We start from the raw sequence: 25,909 nt of genomic DNA, 5'->3' as shown, positions 1-25,909 counted from the left end.
CTGTATGTTCATCAAAAAAAACACGGTGTTGTTAAAAAGAGGACACATTACCATTGGCTCTTCAGGGATAGTTTCCCATGCATTCTGCAACATGATCCTATAGACCTGAAAATGCAGGAAAAGTTCATATATTAACACAGGAATTTTTTTGGAAATTGGTGTGAAAATGTTAACATTAATTGAAGCAGAGAAAACAAGGACATACTTTAAATATAATAGCCAAATAAATACACGTTGTGAAGACATGACATGGCACTGATGGAACAACTTTGAAGTTGCATTTATAAATTGACCAGTATGCAGTAATTTAGACTTATTAGGAACACCAATGCACATACTAATTTGTGCACTTATGGAATCAGCCAAATATATAGCATCACGGCATTGTCAATAAATCTTACTGATCCATGTTAGGAGCTTCAGTTAATGTTTGTATCAAATGCCAGAATGGGGAGAAAAATTTAATCACCCTGATTTTGACTGTGGCATGATTGTTAGTGCCAGACAGGATAGTTTGAATGATTTCTCTTAACTGCTGAGCTCTTGTAATTTTCCTGCACTGCAATCTCTAAAGTTTACTCAGAATGGTGCAAAAACCAAAAACATCCAGAGAGAGCGCAGTTCTGCAGATGAAAACGTACTGAAGATGAGTGAGGTCAGTATAGAATGGCCAGACTGGATTGAGTTGACAGAAAGGCTTTGGTTAACGCAGATAACCACTCTGAACATCTTCGGTGAGCAAAACAAATCTCATAATATACAACAGAAAAACGTAGCCTGTTGTGATAAATCTCGATTTCTGCTGAGGCACACAGGTGGTAGGATCAGAATTTGGCATGTCAACAGTACAGGCTGCTGCTGGTCGTGGTGTAATAGTGGGGTATGTTTTATTGGCATACTGTGGGCACATTAAGACCAAACAATCATTGGTTGAATGCCACTGTCAAATTATTTATTGTTGCTGACCATGTGAATTCCTTCAGGCTACATTTTATCCATCTTCTCTAATGGGTTCTTCTAACATGATAATCCATCATGTCTCCAAGGAAAGGTCATCTCAAACTGGTTTTATTAACATGACCATAAATTCAATGTTCTAGTAACAGGCTCTGAATACAATCAAACACCTTTGGTATGTGGTAGAACGGGAGAATCACAACATGAATATGCCGTCTGCAGAAAATTATGAAATGCAATTCATGTCAACATGGACCAGAATCACAAGGGAATGAATTAATGAAGAATTAAGGCTGCTTTGAGAGCAAATGGAGGCCCCACCTAGTATTTGTGTAGTGATCCTAATCATTTGGTCAGTGAATGCACATTTATTAGACAATTGAAAATACTTGCTTGCCATATCCTGTTGGCCATTCTCTGCAGCCTCCGCCAGTTGGACAAAATGAATAGCATTACAAAGGCTAAACCCAAATGAGTCACCAGGGCAGGGTGACGTCATCAGTTCACTGATACATGCTTACTCCATGCTCAAGAAGAACCTCTGCTATGTATTATTGTATGCTTTAATGCTTTGTTTTTTTTTACCTTTAATGGTTATTTTTTTGTCTGTTATTCATGTTGATTTCATGTGTAATTTTGGTAATAGTGTACTGTCTGTTTAAATGTATGTTCCTAGTACTTTGTGGTTGGAGCCCCCAGAGTTGGGACTGCTCTGATGTCGCCCTCCCTAAACTGGCTGCAATGCTCAGAAATGGAAGCTATTCATTGTTTTTTGGGGGCAGTGTTGTAAGTATCTCTTTTGATCACTTGCTGTTTGTATTTTTTGTATTTTGATTATTTTCTTGCCCAATTTCATCAGAAACTACCTATGGCCTGTGTATTGGGGAATTGTTTGCTGTGGACTGCCTTTTAGGCAACTCCTTTTGTGCCCATTTTTTCGCTTTGCTGAGCCTTTTTTTTGTATTTTTCTATTTTTGCAAATAAATGCAGCCATTTGTAATACAAGTACTTGCTTTCCATTCAAATGTAACCTGGGGTTTTAAGGTTATCCTTTTCTTTGTGGGACTTTGTTGAGATTTTTCGATTTTTATGTATTTTTTTTTGGGTTGCTCTGGCTCTATCCAGCAGATGTCTTACAAGCCTGGCTGAAGTCTGGTGGGACTCTACTGGGCAGACCAAGCAAATTTCTGGCCAGCTCCCTAACTTGTTTAGAAATTCACACACATTTTGCCTTGGATGAAACAAATTTTTAACATTTAGAGAGCCAGTCTTGGCAGCAGACAGGGCCACGACAGACACCCACCCTGACAAATACAGGTTAATCTAGTAACAGGTTTCTTCAGGTTTGTCAATTAACCACAATGTATACAATGTGGGAAATGGGAGGAAAACATGCATACCCAAAAGAAAATGTGTAAACTAAACTCAGACAGAGACTGGATCAGCATTTGAGTTCTGGATCCTGGAACTGTGAGGCAATGTTACAATATAAGACTGCCTGGTGATGGGCTGGAGTCTCATGCAGAACTGATCTCTGCTCAAATGTTATTGGAATATTAGGCTTTGGGATCTCTGTATTGGATGGACTCAGTAGCTGTATAATCTTTTACATATACAGTGGTACCTTGAGATTTGAGTTGAATTCATTCCGTTACCGAGCTCGTAAATGAAAAATGCTCGTATCTCAAATCAGCTTTCCCCACTGAAATTGAAATGAGATTAATTTGTGCCAGCCCACAAAAAACCACCCCAATTTTTTGTTAAATGTTTTCAACATAAGAAAAATGTATTTATAATGAACAAATATTGTATACAAACGAAATAAAACCTTATACATAAAAGAGAATCTAAAGAAATAAACAGATGTTGGCGAAGCCGATTAGCGTATTGTATCATTTTTTTTCATTCACATCACTTTTGCTTAAGTTAATTTTCTTCTTCACTAGTGTTTTTCTTTTTTGCCATGCTTTCGTCACTTTCATTTGCAGGGCATTTCAATAGAAACCTATCCAAGGAGCTTTGTTTCTTCCTCCCGTTTAGAATGTTTCTGAAATGAGTTAGGCAAGTGTCATTAAATAGCGCCGCTGCACGACCAGTTGCAACTTTTTCAGGGTGTTTCTTTACAATAATGTCAGAAGCTTTTTTCCACATTGCCAACACTTCCTTTATCTCACTTGAAGAGATAACCTCCTCCACCTCTGCGATACCGATCTCCTGCAGAACCTCCGTATGTTGCTGCGTCTGTAGTTCTGCCAACTCCTCCGTCATCAGTCCCTTGGAATGTGCGCGGACAAGCTCTTTGATAGCTCGTATTTCAAATTTTGCCTCATAACTCAAGGCAAAAAATTGACCTAGTGACTGCTCATATCTCAAAAAACTTGTGTTGGGGCACTCGTATCTCAAGGTACGACTGTATTATCAGACACAGGAGCAGCATGGTGTGTGTCTTAAGAGGACTTTGTTAAAAGGACACCCGTGGGAAGGAGAAGGATTTCACCAGCTTTTAACTTTCCACTTATCTCCAGGTAAGTGAAAGTCTATCCTGATGACCAATGATGTAACATCTGCTCTACCTTAGCCCTACCTCTTGTAAGTCTGTGGACCAAAAAAGAAAATCCTAACAGGAAAAATCAAACCAACACAAATATGCTGTCCGTAACCAATGAAGACTTTCTTCTTGCATTTTTCCTCACTGGTTTCTTGGCTAAAACTCAAAACTTTCTTATACTTCTACTTTATTTATTTCACTTTAAGTATGCAATAGATTCAAAAGTATTCTGAACTCTTCACTTTTTGCACACTTTTTTGTGTTGTAGATTGAATTTTAAATTTGACATTTCTGCCCTATTAATCTGTACTTAATAACCCTTAATGACAAATTGAAAAAATGTTTTTAAAAAGGTTAGCAAATGTATTAAAAAAAAACAAAAACTAATTTCTCTCATTTATATAAGTATTCAGACCCTTAACTTAGTACTTTTTAGAAGCACTTTTTGGTATGTATGTTTCTACAAGATTTGCACACCTGCGTTTGGAAACTTTGTCCCATTCTTCCTGGCAGATCCTCTCAAGTTCTGTTCTACTGGAATGGAAGCTTCTATAAACTGCCATCATGAAGATGTCTCTATCTACAAATGTTCTATGGAGTTTAAGTCTGGCTGGGCAGCAGTTTAATTAAGGACAGTCAGATACTTACCCCTAATGCCACTCCAGCATTCTCTTGACTGTATGCTTTTGGCCATTGTCGTGCTAAATGGAGAACTGTTGCCATAGTCTTATGGTTGTGTGCTTCCTACAGCAAAACACCCCTTGCCACTAATAAACATACCATAGAATTATACTGCCATCATCACCAAGCTTCACAGTAGAGAGGCAATTGGCAAAACTCCAAGTGGGCTGTCATATGCACCTGATTAATGGAGGGCTACTGAGATGGGCTGTCCTTCTGACAGGTCCCCCCCATCTCAGTAGATGACTTCTGAAGTGCTGTTAGCATGACTGTTGGTTTCTTGGTTACCTCCACAACCAAGGCCCTTCTTACCCAGCTACTCAGTTTGACCCAATGCCCAACTCTAGAGTCCTAGTGGTTTCAAACTTTCTTTCTGATGCCACTGTGCTCCTGGGAACACACTCAATGCTTTGTAAATGGCTTTTACCTTTGCCCTGCATCACCACTATTTGATTGCAAAGGACTACAGAAAGTTAGATCATTGGACTTCACACAGTGACATTCAGTTTTATGCCTTTCTAAATGATAACCATTACACATATTCCTGTTATCCGTGAATTGAGTGTGCATGTTCTCCCCAATGCCTGTGGGTTTTCCTCTAATATCTACCAAGATGTGTAAGGTTAACTTGCAACTCTAAATTGGTCTGGCATGAGGGGGCCACTCTACGTCACCACCACCTGAACAAAGTTTTGTGCTGCACCTGTGATGTTTGAATGTTTAAAAAGCGAATACCCAACTCCGCCATGAGACTCACTGTGCTAAATCCTTTAAAATGAAGCCTTAAAAAAAATTCTACCTAAGAACATTTATGTGATGCCGGAGGGTCTTGACAGTCTTTTGGAATGGAACCCCTACCAATTTGTTTTCTCCATCCTAACTGGAGTTGGGAGTTTTTTATTTGTTTGTTTTTTTCTGTCCACCCTGGACAACTGACTTTATTATCGGACCTTCATTATCAACTTAAAAACAAAATCCATATTTAAGGACACTTTCTTTCTTAAATATATATCTGTCTTATGTAAGAGTACATTATTCATCGAATACTATTTATGTATATTTTTCCTTATGCAAGTACGTAAATTCTTTGGCATCTTGTAAAAAGCTTTCAGCTACATCCTTTGTATGAAAATGTGCTATAGAAATAAATGTTTAAATTGCCTGGTGCTCCACTCAAGTTTGGTTTCTGGCTCGTGCTTAATGCGGTTACTGGTGACTCTGAATGTGAATGGTTTTCAGAATGTTGTGCTCTGTTGTTTTGTGTTTTACTTCAGTGATTCTTAACCTTTTTTGAGTTACGACCCCATTAAAAATATCATGAAAGCTATGGACCTCCTTCCCCAGAAATATTCACATAAACACAACTTTGCATGCAATGAATATAATGTACTTTTGTTTATCGAGATTTGATAGACTGACATACACATGTACTATTACCCTTTAGGACAATCTAAAATAATATTCCTTTTTTATGCAAAATGTAATGGCCATTCATTATAATTATGACATACAATCCTCTTGTGCAAATTAAAACAGATTTAATACTACAACATTTTGTAGAACCATTACTACATCTACTCTAAATCTACTCTTAGCGGTACACGCTAAATAGCAAACATGTTAATTTTTATTTGACCCTCACAGACACCCTGAAACCCATTCCAAGCACCCTAAAGGGGTCTACTGACCTCAGGTTTAGAACCCCTGTTTTATATCAGTCATGCTGACAAGAGTGAGTTTAGTAAGTGGAGTGCTTGTATGCTTATGCACAGTTTTTGTCTCTGCATCTAATGATTGGCCTATTGTACATTTTTGGATGAAAGTGAAGATGAGTTAACAGAGATGTGATGAAATATCAGGAACGGAATGCAAGAAAACACTCAAGGTGTTTAGACTTTTGGCCAAAGTTGAAGAGATGAGATGAAATAATAGTTTGGTGGAAAAAAATGTTACTTTAAAATGTATTCTTTGCAAACTTGGATACAATTCAAAACATAAATAAACTTAAAAGGAAAACATAGAAATGCAAAATGTAAAATGAACAGGTGCAAGAAACGTGTTATTGAACAATATAAAGTAGTACTCAAGGGTCTTTCAAATCTTTACGCTACATAATGGATAAACTAGGAAGACAAAAACATTCTGAGATAAAGGAGCTGCTCTTCTTAAATCATCTTGTGTTCCTCTTAGGGCCACATTGCAGATGGAATCATAGGCATATAAAGGTTAAGCAGAGTATCAGGCAATGCTGTAGATAAGTACTTCATACTACAATGCAGTGCAAATACAGCTTGTTTAGTTTCCTTACCTATGTTGTCCATTTGATTGCTCAATCAGTCTATGTATGCATGTATCCATTACAGGATCAAAGATGTATAGCTTATCCTGGCATTATCCAGCAAAATGTAAAGGCAGTAGTGCTAAATTAGTGCCACAAATGGTCATTTTATGGAGCTACAGGTAGGTACCACCTGCAATATAGCCTGCTTACAGCACAAATGGCTGACTTAACAAATATAATATAAAAGATGAACTGTTTGGAAAGTTATGTAAAAACCCCCCTTGAGTGTTGGAGTTTGCAAAAAAGATGGTTATATATATATATGTTTCTTTCTCTCAAGAATAACACAGTCCTGTAGCTTAATGTACATACTAAAATATAAATTCAGTAGATTTGTATTTTAATCAATAACCATAAAAATTACTCTACATATTCAAAAAAAAAAATACATTAAGCACAATTTCTAGCAATGGCCATCTGAATTCTGACTCACCTCAAAATCCATTCTGAACACCGAAGAGCTCGCTCTTCTTGGCACACCAGCCTCCAGATAACTTTCCAAAAGCAGAGCGTCTCAGGCACATGTGACTGAGAAGGAAGGAAGGATTTCTCTGAAATAAATAAAGCTTGGACTCTCCCATTGTTAATAGAGGTGGGGGTTTATTATAGGCAAATAAAGAAGAGGCTTTGACCATTAGTTGGTTGCATTCTTTCTAATAATCTCTTTCTAGTTTAACATGTTGCAAACACACAGAGCCAGATGCCCTTCCTGACACTAACCTTCTCTATTTTTCTGGGCTTGCAATAGTTGCCAAGTCGGGGTGGTTTTCCCCCCTGGTAACTAGATTACAATTGCTTTGTGTGTGTATATATATATATATATATATATATATATTGCATATATATATATATATATATATATATATATATATATATATATATATATATATATATATATATATATATATATATATATACAGGTGCCAGGGTGCTGACCCCCAGCCGGGACGCCATAAAGGACCGGAAGAGGGCATGCGCCCGCCTTGGATCACATGGGGGCTGCCACCCAGGTTGCTTTGGGGGCCATGGGCTGAGGGCATGGAAGCCCAACCCTGTAGGGGCCCGTGGTCACCACCAGGGGGTGCCCCAATGCCTTGGGAACCCTGGACCTCAGTACTTTCGCCACACCAGGAAGTGCTGGGGGAAGAGTAGCAGGGACACCCGCAATGCTTCCGGGAGTACAACTGGCACTTCTGCCACACAGGGGCGTGTCGACAGGTGATTGCCGGGGAGCACCTGGAGCATATCCGGGTGAGGATAAAAGGGGCCGCCTCCCTTCATTCAAGGCTGGAGTCGGGTGGAAGCAGGATGAAGCAGAAGAGAGGGTGGAGGTGGCCTGAAGAAAGGCGTTGTGTGGCCAGGACTGGGAGGTTTGTGCGCACTGATTCTTGTAAATATTGTAAATAAACGTGTAGTGGTGGAAAACCAACATGTCTGCCTGTCTGTGCCCGGGTTCCATTCACAAAATATATGTACATATATATATATATATATATGTATATACAGTATATATATATATTGTAAGAAATAAACACAAAAACCAGGATTAAGGGTCCATCCCCATATACTGTAGATTTTCTCCAGTTCAATCTTATGGTCAGTTTTGTAAAGTGTACAACAGACAAAAAATTAGTGGCAAGATGGACAATTTCTGCAGTGGGAATGGAAATGGGAAAACAGTGGGCTGAGGGTTGTGGGATGGTGACGTCATCACTGGTGGACCAAAGGAAGCAGAGGAACCCGGAAGCGACCCAGACGTCTGGCAAAGAATTCAAGGGGCTGTTTTCTTGTCTTTCCTGCCAAAATAAAGAGAGATCGGTTAGTACATTGTTGCAGTCCCTTGCTTTGTGGTTTCGTGTTGCTCGTCGGGTCCGTAAGCTGCTCCCTAATCGCTCGTGTGTGATCACACAAGAGTGTTTAGGGCACAACTAAAGGGCCTGAATAGATGTAATTCCACGCTGGACCAGGGGGTGGCAAAGTGTACTAATTCTCTCTCTCAAGTCCTTGCAGACCATTCTCAGGAAACCCGCCCAGTTCAGGGGCAGCCAACGACATCACTTCCGGTCCCAGTCCTGATGACATCACTTCCTCTACTGCCCTTTAAAGCCACCATCTTGCTTCCAGTTAACCAGTTCTGTTTTGGATTCAGTCGTGTGAACATGTCTGTTCTTATTAATCAGTTTTGCAGCCGGGAAAAATTTTTATGGATGGCTGCCCCAAACCTTCCCAATATCTTTTGATCATTTCTGTGACAGTGGCATAGTCAGCAGGATTAAAGAAACCCAGAAGAAAATGGGACTGGACCGGACCTGAATCATGACCAGGTGGGAGAGTACCAGGGCCGAGTTTCTGAGTGGGGGATTCATCCCGGATTTCGGAAAGAACCGGTGTAGACTCTGCTCCCTTTGTCTTCTTCCAGGCCACATAAAGTAATTAGGGAGAGTGTCGATGTGACACACAGAAGTGGGCTGGTCTCTGTGGGGGAAGTGACAGGAGCTTATTATGCTCTCTCTGAGGAGAGAGCTGTCCTCCCCACGAAGGCCAAGGTCCCGGAGTAAAATGGGGATTCCTAAGGTTCTTGCAGGTGTGGAAGCTGGATCCTAAACGATCTACCCAAGAGCAGGCTGATGCTTTTTGGGAAACAGTGGCGGGATGGTTAAGACTCACCAAGTGCTCCACCTTCCAGATCATAAAGAAGGTAGCCTGTTTTATATTAATGAGCAACCTTCCCGACCATTTCACCCGGCTGGTCTGGGGAGAATGTTCTACTATGTACGTTGAGCTCGTCGAAACATGTAGGATGGCCTCACAATTTGGGAGAGCAGAACAGTCCTTTAGCAGACATCATGAGGTTACGTCCCTCCTAATCTGCCCCCTCGGCATAAACCGGAGTTTGCACCAGAGTCCCCTGGTTCCGCAGATGCGGCCCTGACTTGGGAGCAAGGCAGAATGGAAGTGGAGAAAAGGGGATGGATTGTGCACACTTTCAAACCCCCTGTCGATGGCTCAAAAAGGAGTGGTCATGGTTAATTGATTTAAGGTGGAAGCCCTATTTGATTCTGGCAGCAGCATTTCCATTGTTGATCGCTGGTATGTACTGCTGTGACAGTGGATGAAAGTAAAGACCAGTATAACCTGCTTACACAGAGATGTCCGATTCTATAGATCTGCGAAATGTTTCATCAGCCAGGGAGGATCAGTTAAATGAATCACTGTAGCGGTCCTCCCAAATCCATGTTTCGCTGTGATTCTTGGGTGGGACTGGTCTAATAATAAAAGCGGTGAAGTACTGGCCACCCCCAAACCTAATTTAGGCCTAGTAACAGATAGAAATAATCTGTCGCAGGTTGTCCCCACACCATGTACTCAGCCGGCGAAGAGAGATATGGGAGGCCAAAAGGAGGATGTGGAAGTTCCTGGACCGTCGCAGACCATTGCATCATCAGTCCGTATCTCAGCGGAGTGGATGACTCCCCGCCCTTGAGGTCAGATCAGACCCTCTCTCAGTCATTCTAGTCAACGGTCAAGACACCCATCAGCCCATGCCACAGGGCCCCCACTTTGTTATTGAAAATAATTTGTTATATCAGGTCAGTGAACACAAGGGGGAGGCACAGAAGCTGTTGCTGATTCCACGAACCTTCCAGTGGCAGGTTTGTGAGTTACCACATGCCCACCTCCTAGGAGGCCACCTGGGCGCAGAGAAAAATTAGAGCGTATCAAGTTCTAATTTTATTGCGGCAAATTCCTAGGAGGCACCGTGCTCCTCTCATTCCCCTTCCTTTGATTGATGTCCCGTTCGAGAGAATAAGCGCTGATATACTGGGACCCCCTGGAGCTCTCGGCCCGAGGACATAAGTATTTATTAGTCCTCGTGGATTATATGACCCGATATCCAGAAGCTATTCCATTGCGCTCAGCTAATTCCAAAGCCATTGCACAGGAACTGGTAGGGGTCTTTGCACGAGTCAGCATCCCTAAAGAAGTCCTTATGGACCAGGGGACGCCGTTTACCTTGGGGACATTCAGGGAAATGACCTAGTTACTCAAAATAAAGCACTTAAGGACCGTGGTATATCATCCTCAAACCAAAGGTCTAGTGGAGAGGTTTAATTAGACTCTCAAACAGATGCTTCGCAAGGTGATCAGCAGAGATGGTAGGAATTGGGATCAACTCCTCCCTCTAGTACTCTTTGCCTACAGGGAAGTCTCCAAAGCCTCAACAGGTTTCTCACCATCTAAATTATTATATGGATGACAACCCCGGATTATATTGGACATTTTGAAATAAGGTTAGGAAGGAGATGCTCTTCCTTTGACTAATGTTTTGAAATATATCACGCAGTTTCACGATATATTTGAGAAAATGTGACCTGTACTAAAATGTCACATGGCTTCGGGAGTTCCAACCAGGGCATCGGGTCATGTTGTTGGTTCCCACCTCCCACTCTAAACTACTTGTCCATTGGCAGGGACCATACAAAGTTAAGGAGAGGAAAGAGCTCATCGACTATTTGGTGAAACAGCCCAATCGTCGGCCGAGCGAGTGGATATATCATGAGAATCTGCTGAAACCGGCAAAGGAAATGGACACCGATCCCTCCTCTGGCCAGCCCCACTCATTCTTTGCTCAGACCAACACACTTAACTTCAACTCTAACTTGAACCCCTGACAGAGGTGAGTTCTCGAAGCAGTTATCCTGTCCATCCCAGAGGTGGTAGATGAAAAACCCGGAAGGACCTCTCTGATTGCCCACAACATTGTGACCAAACCAGGGGTTATAGTCCGAGAGTGCCCCTATCGTCTTCTTGAGGCAAAGAAGGCTGCTAAAGTGGCGCTTGAAATCAATCGCATGCTAGACTTAGGAGTCGTAGAGGAAAGTTATATTCCCTGGTCCAGTCCAATAGTCTTGGTTTCTAAGCCCGACGGAAGTTGGAGGTTTTGCAATGACTTCTGTCGACTTAATCAGGTCGCCCAATTTGATGACCTTGAAAGGCTTGGACAGGCAGAATATTTGACCACACATGACATGACCAAGGGGTACTAGCAGGTTCCTTTAATGGACTCCGCAAAGGTTAAGACTGTGTTTAGCACCCCTAGTGTGCACTGGTAGTATCGTGTCCTCCAATTCCAGTTACATGGGGCTCCTGCAACTTTCCAGCATCTGTTGGATAAAGTGCTCCGCCCCCATAACACGTATAGTGCTGCCTACCTAGAGGAAGTTGTCATCTATTCCAGCACCTGGAAGGAACACCTACAGCACGTCCGAGCAGTATTACAGACGCTACTGAGGCCAGTCTTCGGATGAATCCAAAAAAATGTTTGGGCTACCTGGTGAGTCATGGTACTGTGAAGCCACAGTGGTCTAGATGCCATTTTGAAATTGCCCCATCTGCGAACCAAGCGGCATGTCCAAACATTTCTTGGTTTAGCCGGGTACTACCGCCAGTTTGCACCACGATTTATGGAGAGAGCTGCGCCCTTGAGTGATTTAACAAAGAAGTGGGCTCCCAACATTGTGGTATGGGCTGATAGGACAGAAGCTGCATTCAGTGACTTAAAAAAGGGCCCTGATGTCAGCACCTGTTTTGAAAGCTCCTGACTTTTCGCTTCCTTTTGTCCTCCATACGGACGCTTTGGCCACATGCCTAGGAGCAGTGCTGAGCCAAAGTGTCGATGGGGCTGAACACGCCATCATGTTCCTGAGAGGGAAACTGCTGGATCGGGAGACCAGGACTGCGGTGGTGGAAAGAGAGGCTCTTGCAATCAAGTGGGTGTGAGCGCTGAAGTCGGGAAAACAACGGAAGAACTTAAACCCAATTAAAAAAAATAATTTCTTTATTCTTAATTCTTGGTGAGTAGAGAGAATGTGAGACTGCCTCTTTCCAACTCAGTCAACTGATTTGGATTTTGGCAGAATACCTAAAGTAAAAACGTTCTCTTTTTTATATCCTAGAAAAGAAAAAAATCCTCAAACAGTTCATTCCGAGGTTATACATAGCTTAAGGTTAAATCTTAATTTATGACATACTGGAGTGTCCTAAAACATGAAACAAACAGCCATTTGCATTCCTAAGGAATACACCTTTCTAATTATACACACTTAGCATCAATTTAAACATTCTTATAGTCCATAAAGATCTTACATTCTTCACAGGGTCTTCTGTTAGTATCAGAGTTCAGCATTTCTTATAAATGATAAAAGTTAGTCCCTTAATGCTGTGCACACAGCCCAACTCCTTTACTGCATAAATCAGGAACAAATCATATAGCACTCTGCAGCATGATCAACTCAAAACACAGTCCTTGATATCTGTGAGTTAAATAATAATGTTTTCTCTTCCTCATGGGCGATTACACAGTTGAGGTACTACCTCCTGGGTTGGGAGTTTACACTTGCCACGGACCAGGCACCTTTACAGTGGATGGCCCTACACAAGTAGTTCAACCCTCGAGTCACTAGGTGGTTGCATGATCTACAACCTTATAAGTTCTTGCTTGTTCATCGGAAGGGCTCTCTCCATACTAATGTCAATGCTCTCTCTCGCGTTCATCACCTCTTGATGCAGGTCACCCGACCCGAAAGGTCTGGGCTGAGGGGGAGGGTGTCCTGTCACACACATGTGTTTAGGGTACAACTTAAGGGCCTGAACAGATGCAATTCCAGGCCGGACCAGGAGGTGGCAAAGTGTACTAATTCTCTCTCTCAATCCCTTGCAGACCATTCCGCCCAGTTCTGGGTCAGCCAACGACGTCACTTCTGGTTTCAGTCCTGATGACATCACTTCTTCTATTGGCCTTTAAAGCTGCCATCTTGCTTCCAGTGTCGAAGAGAAAATCATCGGCACAAAGATGCACCAGAGGTCTTCACCTGGAATGGAGGCTCTCAGGAGTCAAGAGGATGGGCAAACAGAGTTTATTGTTTTATTGCAATAAACAACAACACGGACTCAACCCAGTTCGGCCAAATCAGGCTAAGCCCTGAACAGTTCAAAAATCACAGTTTATATCTCATTTCTTATCATTCTGACCTCACTCAAACCAGCTCATTTGCTGCTTATTCTGACTCCCCTTTCCTGTAGCTGGCCTGTCAAATTCTTTAATGATGACCATGGTATTTTTACTTTCTGTCAATTATCTTTATTTTTCTGCTTCACTTATTTTTAGGTCGGCTGAGAGCCAACAGGTGTTTTCCCTTCTTCCATCCTTGGGCTGTCATTACCTCATTTTCTTCCCTTCCTGGGTCCTCTCGCTAGATTATATTGGCAGCTAAAGCCAAGCTGCAATTAAAAAAGAAATATGGCATGGGCCTTTATTTAACCATTAGCAGGCCTAGCTTGCATTAATATTTACACTAAGGTTAATGCTTATATATTTTCCTATATTTACAGTATTTATGCTAATATATGAATATACTAATTTTATTTTCCATACCAGTTAATCAGTTCTGTTTTGGACTCAGTCGTGTGAGCATGTCTGTTCTTATAAATCAGTTTTGCAGCCGGAAAAAAATATATGGGTGGCTGCCCCAAACCTTCCCAATGTATTTTGGTCGTTTTTGTGACAATATATATAAAGTATATAACTAATATATATATATAACAGCCCGGTTATCACCTGTGCTTCACAAGATATCATCCACCTGAAGCTAAGTATGTTAAGACCAGGCCAGTACTTAGAATGGAAGACCATCTAGGAAAAGCTTGGGCTGCTGCTGGAAAATTTGTTTGTCGAGGCCAGCAGGGGGCACTTACCCTTTGGTCTGTATGCAGATCCCAATGTCCGAGTGCAGTGGCAACAAGGTCCTGGCTCTCTTTTGTCATAAAGGTCCCTGAGCATCTTTTGAAAAAGAGTAGGGTATATGTCCTGACTAAGTTGCCCACCACTGTCTCATCCATCCTGGACCCCTAATCATCTGTTGTCTCTTATTGGCTAACTATCTCTCTCTCTTTCACCACCTTACAGCTAATATGTGGTGAGCATACTGGCACAATAATGGCTGTAGGCACATCATCCAGGTGGATGCTACTCACCGCTGGTGGTTGAAATGACCTCCTACTCTCAATGTAAAGCACTTGGAGTGGTGAGAAAAGAACTAAGTAAATGTAACTAATTATTATTATTATTCACACTCAGGTGATGTTGGTGCTTTTCTTTTTCTCTTTGTCACCCTCTTGTATCAGCTTCCCTGCACAGTTTGCTGCAAGAATGACGCAAACCCCAATTCTGCAAGTACCAGCAGGCTGTGCACAGCAGACGGTGGGGCTGTCATTCTTCCTCTACCTATCACATAATTGGTTACTTTAATTCACTTCACACTCAGCAGTTCTTTTTCTTCTCTGCCATTTCACCGGCTGGATCAGATTCCCTCTGCAGTCTGACATGAGAAAGGCATGATCCCTGATAACTTTGTCAAGGCTGTTTCTAGACACATTTTGTGAGTGCCAGCAGGTTGTGCACAGCAGAGGCTGGGGTTGTGACTCATGTAATTAGCCTCTGCAATTCACTTTATACTCAGCAGATGTTGCTGCTCTTCTTTTTCTTTTTTCCATGTCACCCAACTGATAAGCTTCCCAATGCAGTTTGCAGAGGTTGGCGCCAGTCTCACGGTGTGTTTCATCAGTGTGTATCATGTCATAAGCTTTCAATTGAGACCAAGATCAAGGTGCCAGCCCCATGCAGTGGTTCACAAGAAATCATATGACAGACAGACAGAGCCCTTAGCATTTTATAAACAGTAAACAGAATAGACAATAACAGATAATTTAACAAGCTACATTCTTCTTTGTGTAACGTGTCACAATGATCTTTGCTGATTCCTATTTTCTGTCCGTTTTATGCCTGTCTCTGAAAGTCAACCCTTACAGTGTTTTTACTGGAATTTTACACTTTCTAGTTATTTTGCAATTAATTAAGAACAGAAATCTAATTATAATACAGAATAAGCAGAAATAGGATGGACAGGAAAATGACAAACATTAATGCAAACTAAAATGAATTTACTTGTACGGTGCCGGTCATAAAATTAGAATATCATGACAAAGTTGATTTATTTCAGTAATTCCATTCAAAAGTGAAACTTGTATATTAGATTCATTCATTACACACAGACTGATGTATTTCAAATGTTTATTTCTTTTAATTTTGATGATTATAACAGACAACTAATGAAAGTCCCTCATACAATATTAATACAATTTGAGGTTAAACAACTGATTATATAAAGTAGTTCAGCCAGTCAGTTATCGTCCAACCCGCTATATCCTAACACAGGGTCACGGGGGTCTGCTGGAGCCAATCCCAGTCAGCACAGGGCGCAAGGCAGGAAACAAACCCCAGGCAGGGCGCCAGCCCACTGCAGAGTAGTTCATTTATATAGCAAAAAAATCACTAAAAATGTTTGAAGTATTTTGATATTTCAAGCAAAGTCTAGTTAAAGTTATTTGCAGAGTTAAGTTTTTAAACTTCTATCCTTTTCAATTCTTCTATTTCATTTTCATAGTCTTAACAAATTAAAGCAGCTCATTAAAAAGCTGAATGACTCTTTAATCTTAAAACCGGTAACCATACTGGACTGGTAAACTTATTTGAAACCATAAACAAATAAGCATACATACCATAGTGAATACTCCACAAATAACTAGATGACTATGTAGCATTATTGGCTTCAATGAAGTCTATGGTAAGTCCTGGCAGGTAGTGTGGTGGAGCTGTTAAGGCTTTGGAGTTCAAACCTGGAGGTTGTGGGGTCAAATCCAGCTGCTCATACTGTGTGACCATGAGCAAGTCACTTGACCAACCTGTGCTCCAATTGGAAAACCAAACAGTAATGTAACCAATTATGTCATAAATGTTATAAGTCACCTTGGATAAAGGCATCAAATAAATGTTAATGCACAGTGTTTTGAACTTGCCTTACAGGCAGTTTAGCTCTGATAGCACCTGCCAATTTTCAAAAGAAAATAAAACTGTTGAAAAGCAAACATGTCTATAACTAGAATCTTACACCTTAATTCTAAAATTAAAAATATTTTTAAAGAAAAATCGGAAGGAGGAGCTGGCAAATTAAACCTAAAAGGCAGATGCGAAGCATGAAGAGACCGTTTGTGAAGCGTAAGTCAAAGGAAATGAGACGGAGAGAAAGCCAACAAGGTATCATTTTACATACAACATATGCTACAGCAGGAAACATCTTAGATAACTGAGAAGAGTGGATGGTCAATCTGGTATAAAGAAGCCCCAGTACATTAGGCAGGCTTGAGTTAATGAGATATTGTGGCAGGAATAATGATGTTCTGACATGTTGGTGAAAGATTGCACTGCGTAAAGTAAGAGCATCAGGAGTTGAGATTAACAAAGCCAGGGAATGGCAGGCATATTAGGCCAAAAAGTTCCAAAGTCCAATATTGAATCTTAACAACTAAGTGATATTAAACATCTAAATGCACTGTAAAAATAGCCACTGTATCTAGAAACTTTGTTGTCAGGCATAGAGCTCCACCAAGTCATCATCTGCTATTAAAAATACACAAAAGGGCAATGCCTATGATAAACAAAAAATAATAGAGTTAAAATGACATTGAATGTTAAAATGGATTCTGTATTTCAAAAACACCCAAGTCATTCCTAATAATACCTTTTGTCCAATACTGCTAGAGTAGGGCAGGCCCCCTGTGACGCTATAATGGAATAATCATAGTCAAACAACGCATGTATTGGTATGATCTCATGATTTCTAGGAAAGATTCCAACTCCTGCGACAAACAGAATTGTGTCCAGAAAGATCAGGAAGTGGATGAATGGATAGAAGATTAAACCTCAATATGCTATACTTTTCATTCAAAATGTTTATTTTCTTCCAGAAACACTTTTATGTTATTTTTACCCAATCTGACTACTTTATGTAGGCGTAAAGAGATTTATTCAAATAAAAGAGTTTTAAAGTGAGTTTAGCTTTAAGTCAGTGAAGGCAGTAGTTACCCAGGGAGTTCCTCAGGTGGTATTTGTGGTGAACTTCTCCAGGGTGGTGGTAAGGCTGTCCTCCTGTCATTGCAAGCAATCTTTGCTTCCATTTGGGAGACTGGCATAATCCCAACTGACTGGAAAACATAACTTGTCGTCCTTATCTGGAAAGGGAAGGATGATCACCTGGATTGCAGCAACTTTAGGGGGATAACACTGGTCTCGGTGCCGGGTAAGGTCCTTGCTAGGGTCATCCTCAATAAGATCCGAGATCACTTGCTCACCTACCAGAGACTGGAACAGTCTGTTTTTACACCTAAGATGTCTACCATTGACCGCATCCTGGCACTGAGGGTTCTCATGGAGTGCAAACGTGAATATCGGCAGAGTCTCTTTGCAGCCTTTGTCGATTTTCATAAATCGTTCGACTCAGTTGATCGAGCTGCCTTGTGGGACATCCTGAGGGTCTGTGGGATCCCCAAGGTTGCTGGATATCATGAGCAGCCTGTACACTGGTATTGTGAGTGCTGTGAAGAGTGGAGGCAGAACCTCTGTGTTTTTCCCAGTTGATTCTGGGGTTCATCAGAGATGTGTTCTTGCTCCTATTCTGTTCAATGCTTCTATGGACTGGGTGTTGGGCAGGGTCATGCGGTCCAGAAGCTCTGGGGCATCTGTTGGTGAAGAAAGATTCATGGATCTTGACTTTGGTGATGATGCTGTGATCTTCACAGAGTCAATGGAGGCTCTGATTGGGGCACTCAAGAGACTGTGAGGAGTTTGAGTGTCTGGGCTTGCGAGTGCCCTGGACAAAAACCAAGATCCAGGCCTTTAATGACCTCTTAGGCACAGCCATCAGCAGTGTGTCTGTTTGTCAAGAGGTTTACTTACCTTGACAGTGACATTCATGTCTCTGGTGACTCTTCCTATGAAGTCTGTAGATGGATTGTGAGAGAGCATGGGGGTTCATGAGGTCGCTGGAAAGGGGTGTGCGGCGCTCCCAATATCTATGCAAATGGATGAAGGTCCAAGTCTTTAGAGTCCTGGTGCTTCCTGTCTTGCTATATGGTTGCGAGACATGGATGCTATCCAGTCACCTGAGACAAAGACTGGACTTCTTTGGTACTGTATTACTCCGGAATATTCCTTGGGTACTGTTGTTGCTCATGGAGTCCCGAATGAGGCACATTACCTCCTGCATTGTGAGGGAGTGTCAGTTATGGCACTAAGGCCATGTGCCGCGTTTCCCTGAGGGTGATCCAGCTTGTAGGATCCTCATTGTCAAGGACGCGAGCGGCTGGACCAGGCCAAGGGGTCACCCACATAACACCTGGCTGCAGCAGAAAGAGGGTCATTTCCAAAGGATGGGACTGGACTGCATGTCTGCCTGGGGGTTTGCCAACCAGGATCCCGAGTAGTCATGTAATGGGTGTGGCAATGCACTGTACCAGTGCATGCTCCCCAACTTGACTTGACTTGACTTCCTGTTATTGACATGCCTACCAGATAGAAGAAGACTACCATGATAAGGGGTTCCAAAGCCAAATCACCAGCCAGTCCCTACTTCTCATACTACCTAACATAAATGGTCTTAAGTCAATTCTTACTGCTTATAGGCTTCGTCTTAAAGGATTCAGTGTATTGTGGATTGAATATATTTACTTTCATTACTTACTTTTCAAACATCACAGTTGGCTACACAGGACTTTGATCAGGTGGGAATAGGAAAGAAAGAAGAGAAAAGTGGAAATTCATAATTGTCAAAAAGCCATAAAGAATATGATGTGATATTTCTGTGCATATATTATCTATTAGAAGCTAATCTGGTATACAGTATATGTATTGGTAACACATTCCACGTTTTTGGTACATAACAGCAAAAGGCTTCTTCTTTTATACTTGGAATAATAAACAGATGACCATTGGAAGATCTAATGGTACAATTGTTGGGGGACAAGCACTACAAAATATAGGATGAAGCAAGATTATTTGCAGATTTATATACCAGCAATAGTATTATAAAATTCATTATAAAGGATAAAGATAACCGATGTAATGCTAAGATGGGTGAGATGTGCTTAAATTTTCATTTTCTGTCCTCTTAGCAGTGCACTACAGTAATCTAGTCGAATAAAACCAAAAATTTTTTTAGCATCTTGTAATGTTATAAGGTAGGTTAGAAATAGGTCTGAAGTTTTCAAAGACATAGAGGTCTAGATTATTTTTCTTGAGCAGAGATTTTACTATTTATTTCTAACTATTTTAACTATCTAAAAATCTGGGAAGACGCTCAAATCCAATGATGAATTAACTATGCCAAGTACAATAAAAATGAGCACTTTGGACACTTCTTTGAAAAACCCTGTTCAGACTGAGTCAAGGACACAAGTGGACGGTTTCAAGATGTTCAGGTAAAACTTCTTGAGTGAAACAATTTAATTTACTGAAACATGCACTCCGAGGTTCAAAAGGATCAACTATATATTGTATTACATCTAATATTGTTTATTTTGTATTTAAAAAATGCAGCAAAAGCTTTAAGTGATTGCTTTAAGCTTTCAGGAGGTATTCCATTGAGGTAGCTGGGTTTTCAAGACAATCAATAGTTGAAAGTAATACTTGGATTTCCTGCACTAAAAATTAGGACTGCCTCTCAAAACAGACCCTCAAACAATTAGACAGTGCCTTGTAAAAGTATTCATCCACCTCAGTGTTTTTCCTATTTGGCTGCATTATGCTCTTGAACTCAAATATATATCTGGGGGGTTAGCACTATTTGATTTACAAGCATGTCTACCATAGTAAAGGGGTGAAATGTTTTTGATTGTGACACAAACGTTATTCTCATAATGTACATTCACATGGCACTGTATACCAAATAGTCAACCAGCTCCTTCCTCCTCTCACATCTTGAAGCTTTCATACCAGTGCACAAGGAGCTTGGAGTGAGATATGGGGACAAGGACCATGCCCCAATCCCCAGGTCAGCATGGCTATGATCATAAGACTGAGCCTGAATGTGCTGCATACCCTTGAAATGCTCCTTCACAAGGGGTTGGATTCGTTCGACACGGTCACATAATTCAGCAACATTGTCGATGATGTTTCAGGTGAAGGCTGTTGCTTTCTCCTCCCAGCCCTCCCTGATTAAACTGAGCCATCTCCATGGCTGTTTCCCATAAATCAGGTCAAAGGGAGAAAACCCACTGAGGCTTGGGGTACCTCCCGGAAGGCAAACAAATGTCTTCATTGTACTTGAAGCTGGGTTATCTGTTGCATAAGCTGGTGGACCACTTCAGCAAGATTTACTTGATTACCAATTAATAATAATAATAATAATAATAATAATAATAATAGATTTTATTTATATCGCGCTTTATATTTAACAATCTCAAAGTGCTACAAAATAAGAATAAAATTAACAAACAAAAAAATCTATAGAAATAATTTAACAAAAAGTCTTTCTAAAAAAATAAGTTTTTAGGTTACGTTTGAAGGCATCGATCGACTGTGGGGCTCTCAAGTAGTCGGGGAGGGAATTCTACAGCCTCGGCGCCACCAAAGAAAAGGCCCTATCACCCATACTGCTAAGTTTAGTTCTGTGAACTTGAAGAGTGTTGGTATGCACAGAGCGGAGGGTGCGTGAAGAAGTATAAGGAAGGATAAGGAGATCCTGTAAATACAGGGGAGCAGATCCATAGATGCACTGATGGGAGGGAAATCTTGTACTCAATTCTAAGTGGTACAGGGAGCCAGTGAAGGGTTTTCAAGATAGGAGTGATGTGGTTATGCTTTCGCACCCTCATCAGGATCCTGGCAGCGCTGTTCTGAATGTACTGGAGTCTCTGGATACTCTTGCCAGGAATCCCAATGAGGAGCGCATTACAGTAATCCAGCCTGGATGAGACAAAGGCATGGACAAGCCTTTCTGCATCTGCCAGGGTAATTGTTGGACGGAGTTTAGCAATGTTCCTGAGATGGTGAAAAGATGACTTACAGAGATGCTTAATGCGGGTGTCAAAAGTTAGTTGAGAATCCATTTTAACACCCAAGTTTGTAACAAATGTAGAAAGAGGTATCTTTTTTCCAGAAAAAAGTGATAATGGTGATGGTAGTGGTGGTGTGCCAACTAAAATGGCTTCTGTTTTAGATCTGTTTAGCTGAAGGAAGTTATACCATTTGTGGACAATAGAAGGAATTTCAGGTCCACAAGCTGAAATGTTGGGGCATGAACCCAGTTGTCCCTGTTTAATTAAGATAAATGAATGAACAAGAGGTGCACTCGATGGTGCCAAAACAAGTGAAAATCAGGGTCCTTGACTCATAAACCTTTTGGGGAGAAAACTGTGGAATGAATTAAAGAGGATAAAGTTATTGCCAGCGTCTGTTCTCAACCTAGGTTGGCAGTGAATCTCTCAGAACAGCTTGGAAGATGATCCACTGATGCACACAAATGACATCAGTAACTTAATGAATTCTGTTTTGAGGTTACACTGGCTACCAACGTGAAACTTGAAATCCTATATTATTAGGAACCTGCAATAATTATTATAATTATTATTATAGATACTAAGTCTAAGAATTCCTTGAATATATTTTGGAGGTCAATGCAAAAGACTGCACTCCTTGAATAACTACAGTAAGATACTCAGAAACACAAAAATACCAAAACTGGTATTCTTACAGTTTAAATGTTTTTTTGAGAAAATACTTGCAAAACCGCTGCAGTGCTGTTACTGCTGAGCCACATTTCACTCATATTGGAAAGTCTATTTTACATTCACTGATAAAATAATTAATATAAAATGTCTTATTGCTTTGGTCCTAAACTAAGTAAAGCTTCTTTTAAAGTCTTAGAAAAGCACACCTGGAGTTTTAGGGCAGCTTCAAATAGCAATCATGGTATTTGCATTTATTAGGGTTTGTCTGAAATTTTAAGATAAGCTATGATCTGTTATTATGGTGCTAATATAATTCATCATTACAGGTGAATCTTTTGCAAAATTATCATATCCTAACATGGGTTTTTGGCTAACATTAGACCTAAAGGTAAATACTCATGAATGATGAATTACTTTAAAGATATTGTTAGAGAGGACCCTGGTACCAACTGTGGAAAAATAATTTTAGGGTAACATAGCCTTCATCTTAAAGAAATAGCATAAAGGGTTAATAAATGTCGGAAATCAGATAAAGGTCAAGTGAACAACAAAATGTACTGAAAGATGACTAAGAAATGGCTCAGAAGTCAGCAGATGTCCTGTAAACAATCAGAATAGACAGTTGTTATATGCACAGACATTTCAAGAGTGGTGGCTCAACTCAAGGGTATATAGAAGAACCAGAATATAATATAATAAACATTTATTTTATATAAGTCATGTATAAACCAATGAACTAACCAGAGTAAATGTATGCATCGATTGACAGTGTATGTAAATTCAATAGTTTATAAAATGATACACTATTCTTAGTTTCCTTGGTCATTCTGACGATGCTGTAACATACTGCTTTCCCTCCAAGGTATTTTGCCAAGGAGTAGTTAAAAGATACAATGAATGGCTTTTCTCCTGCCTGATAACTGATTAGTGCTATTAGGGGATGTTTGTTTCTTTAATAAAACTAGGAGGCTCCGCCCCCTGCTCGCTTCGCTCGCCCACCCCCCGTGTTTGGTTTACTGGATATACTGTACAATTTAAAGAGACTGTTACTTTCATGTGAATTGTAACATATGCATTATTTTCACTTTTACATTAAAAACTTTTGTAAAAACAATACTTGTCCTTTATTTCCAGCCCTGAGCGTGGTTACACCTCTTTCTCGCAGGAGGTATAACACTGCTCACGTTGTGAAGGGGGGGGGTGGTTGACTGCACGCTAAGGAGATGCCATTGGATCATCTGCTGTCTTTCTGCTGCTGGCAAGCTGCCTGTTCTTAGTTTCTCATAGTGTATGTTCCATTATTGTGTAAATCTACGTTTTGTGCATTGAATGATGCACATGTGAAAAGACTTTGTTTTCTGCTCTTTGCCTTTTATTTCTGACCTCGCTTTGTCCTGCTATTTTTTCAAGTACACCTGGTCCTGATGATTAATTTCCTTTTGTTTGCGCTAATGAGATCTTTACTATCTTTTTTTTGATACTGTAGCAACTGACGTAATAAAGTGTCACAAAAATTTTACTTGAACAATCGCCGACTTCGTAACCCCAAACACAACTTTCTAGCACCCTCTCCAACCCCTCAATTCCCGGGTCTCGCCCCTTTACCGCATCAATCAATACCCTGCTATCAGTCTTCCATGCTGTACTCCGCCCTCCCTCAATCTGACCTAACAGTCACTTAAAACAAAAAATGCTTCAACCTGGCTGGGATGCTACAATACTTTTGAATTTTAGTGCTTTCATATTCTTTACCTTTCCCTGCATGTGTATCGTGCCATCGTTTGTTTGAGCCTTTCGAATTCCAATGCTTTCATAATCTCTTATCTGCCTTTCTTTCTCTCCAACGCATTTGGGTCTCTTTTTTCCACACTGCTCTTTCTTCTTTGCTTAGTCATTGATATTTCGTCTAGAACGTATTGTCCTTATACGCTTTATATGTGCTGAGAGCACAGGATCTGTGTGTGCTACGTGCCTTTACACGACTATGTGTTTTGCTGGCTGTGCTCTCTTATTTGATATTGTTTGCGTCTCGTGGATCTTTTAAGTGTCTTCCGAGAAGATCACGTCTCGTCACCCTCCTTTTCCTTTCCAGGATTTTTTTTATAATAGAGAGATGTTAAATTTCTACCACACAAGTCTGTTTTGGATGCAGGCCATCAGGTCTGAAGAAATGCTACCGCTCCCAAAAAATATCCCAATTGTCCACAAAGTCAATGTTTTGACTCTCGCAGAAGACTCTCATCCAGGTGTCCAAGACCAAAAGTCATCTATAAGCTTCATCAATGGCAACAGTCCTGAAATAATGATTCTTGCAGTTGGGGTCCTCACATTTGTGGCCTAAACATGAGATGCAAAGTTTGCTTTCCAGACTTCTGTTGATATCAAGTGTCAGTAATGCAATATTATTGAACCATTAGCTGAATCAAGCAATAGTGTTGACAATGCGACTGTCCATCAGACATTGACATGGGTCGAAAAACTGATGCATACAGCACTGTATGACTAAACTGCCTTGATTTGCTCAGTGAATGTGGTAGCCTGAAGGTTCACTATGGTGCAAGCTTGCATGGCAAAAAGGCAGAATGATTGTAATCAAGTAGAAGGGTGAAAAAGCTGTTAGACACGTAAGCACTGCTCACAATGCAGTAGTTGTTGTTAATGTCAGAGGAAATGTGGAAGTCACTAAGTCTTGCACTGTAGTAGATTATAATACCAATAACACAAGGGGAGCATTGATTGTGTAGTTCAGACACTGATATTCTACACTCTCATGCGAAAGCAACAGAAAAAATTATCATAAGAAAACAATGCAAAGAAGCACACATCTGCTGTCCTGATTGCAACATCAGGCTGTATGTAGTTGACTGTTTCAAAACATATCACAGGAACAATGTGTACTAAATCTTATGAAGTTTATGAACTCCTTTGGGACCCCCCCCCAATAGGACGACACACCGAACTGCGTCCCGAAGCGTGATTGCCGTGTCAGTGGAAGATTGCTTATCCATTGGCAGGGCAACCGCAGGCTCACAGCTCTGCAGCGGAGTACCGAGGAAGCAATCTCATGGTGCACCCACCATTTGGGGTGTCACCCACAGACCAAAAGGAATCCAGATAGAGTTCCATATATAAAATACATATTAATTAAATAATATTTACTTAAAACAGTATTAATAAAAATTGTATAAAAAATAATAATTCAAAAACCAGAGATAACAATAAAAAGAAAAATAAACATAAGCCAGAGAACAAACCCTGGCTATAATATAACAGTACATTCTTCATTGTGTCTGGGTATTTATTTTCCATATTATGAATGAATACTGGGTATAAGGAGGGATTAATATCATAAAAAATATACATATATATATCAAAATGAAATAAACAAGTCAGTAATAATCAAATAAATAATACAATTTAAAGCATATTGTGGGCTATGAGGGGTTAGGGGTAGTTTTCAAGTGAAAAAATGCCAAAGCAGCTAAAAATCCAAGGGAAAGAAAAGTTTTGTCACAGCTTCATGCAATTAAAGAAAGTTAAAGGACTTCCGAGGCAAAAACTCACCCTCCCTTGCTCACTGCACCTTCTGCCTTTCTCCTGTCTTGCACCAAAGCAACCGCCATTAGCATTTTTTTATACGGGATCTCTGGGCTACTACCGTAATCACTTGCACTCTCCTCGGAAACAACTCCAGTTCAGGCATAGCCCTAGAAAACCTGAGGTGTACTCTGCCCGGCACTACCTCTTGGTGGCCCCAGGTA

At 40.7% G+C, this 25,909-nt stretch overlaps 1 protein-coding gene across 1 annotated transcript in view; it reads right to left on the bottom strand.

Annotated features, from left to right (window-relative positions):
• LOC120528659 overlaps window positions 1-7,293 on the bottom strand; it is a 33,294-nt gene extending 26,001 nt beyond the window's left edge. Inside the window, exons 1-2 of the mRNA XM_039752820.1 lie at window positions 6,961-7,293; window positions 52-105 (exon numbers count right to left, since the gene is read on the bottom strand). Of these exons, the coding sequence (XP_039608754.1) occupies window positions 52-105; window positions 6,961-6,972 (66 nt within the window). The 5' untranslated portion in view covers window positions 6,973-7,293. The remainder of the gene's footprint in view (window positions 1-51; window positions 106-6,960) is intronic.
• Window positions 7,294-25,909: the final 18,616 nt, after the last annotated feature.

The sequence above is a fragment of the Polypterus senegalus genome, chromosome 4 (genome assembly GCF_016835505.1).
Source record: "Polypterus senegalus isolate Bchr_013 chromosome 4, ASM1683550v1, whole genome shotgun sequence".
Taxonomy (NCBI): Eukaryota; Metazoa; Chordata; class Cladistia; order Polypteriformes; family Polypteridae; genus Polypterus; species Polypterus senegalus.
The sequence above is the reverse complement of the archived record's forward strand: the minus strand, read 5'-3'. Positions and strand labels throughout refer to the sequence as shown.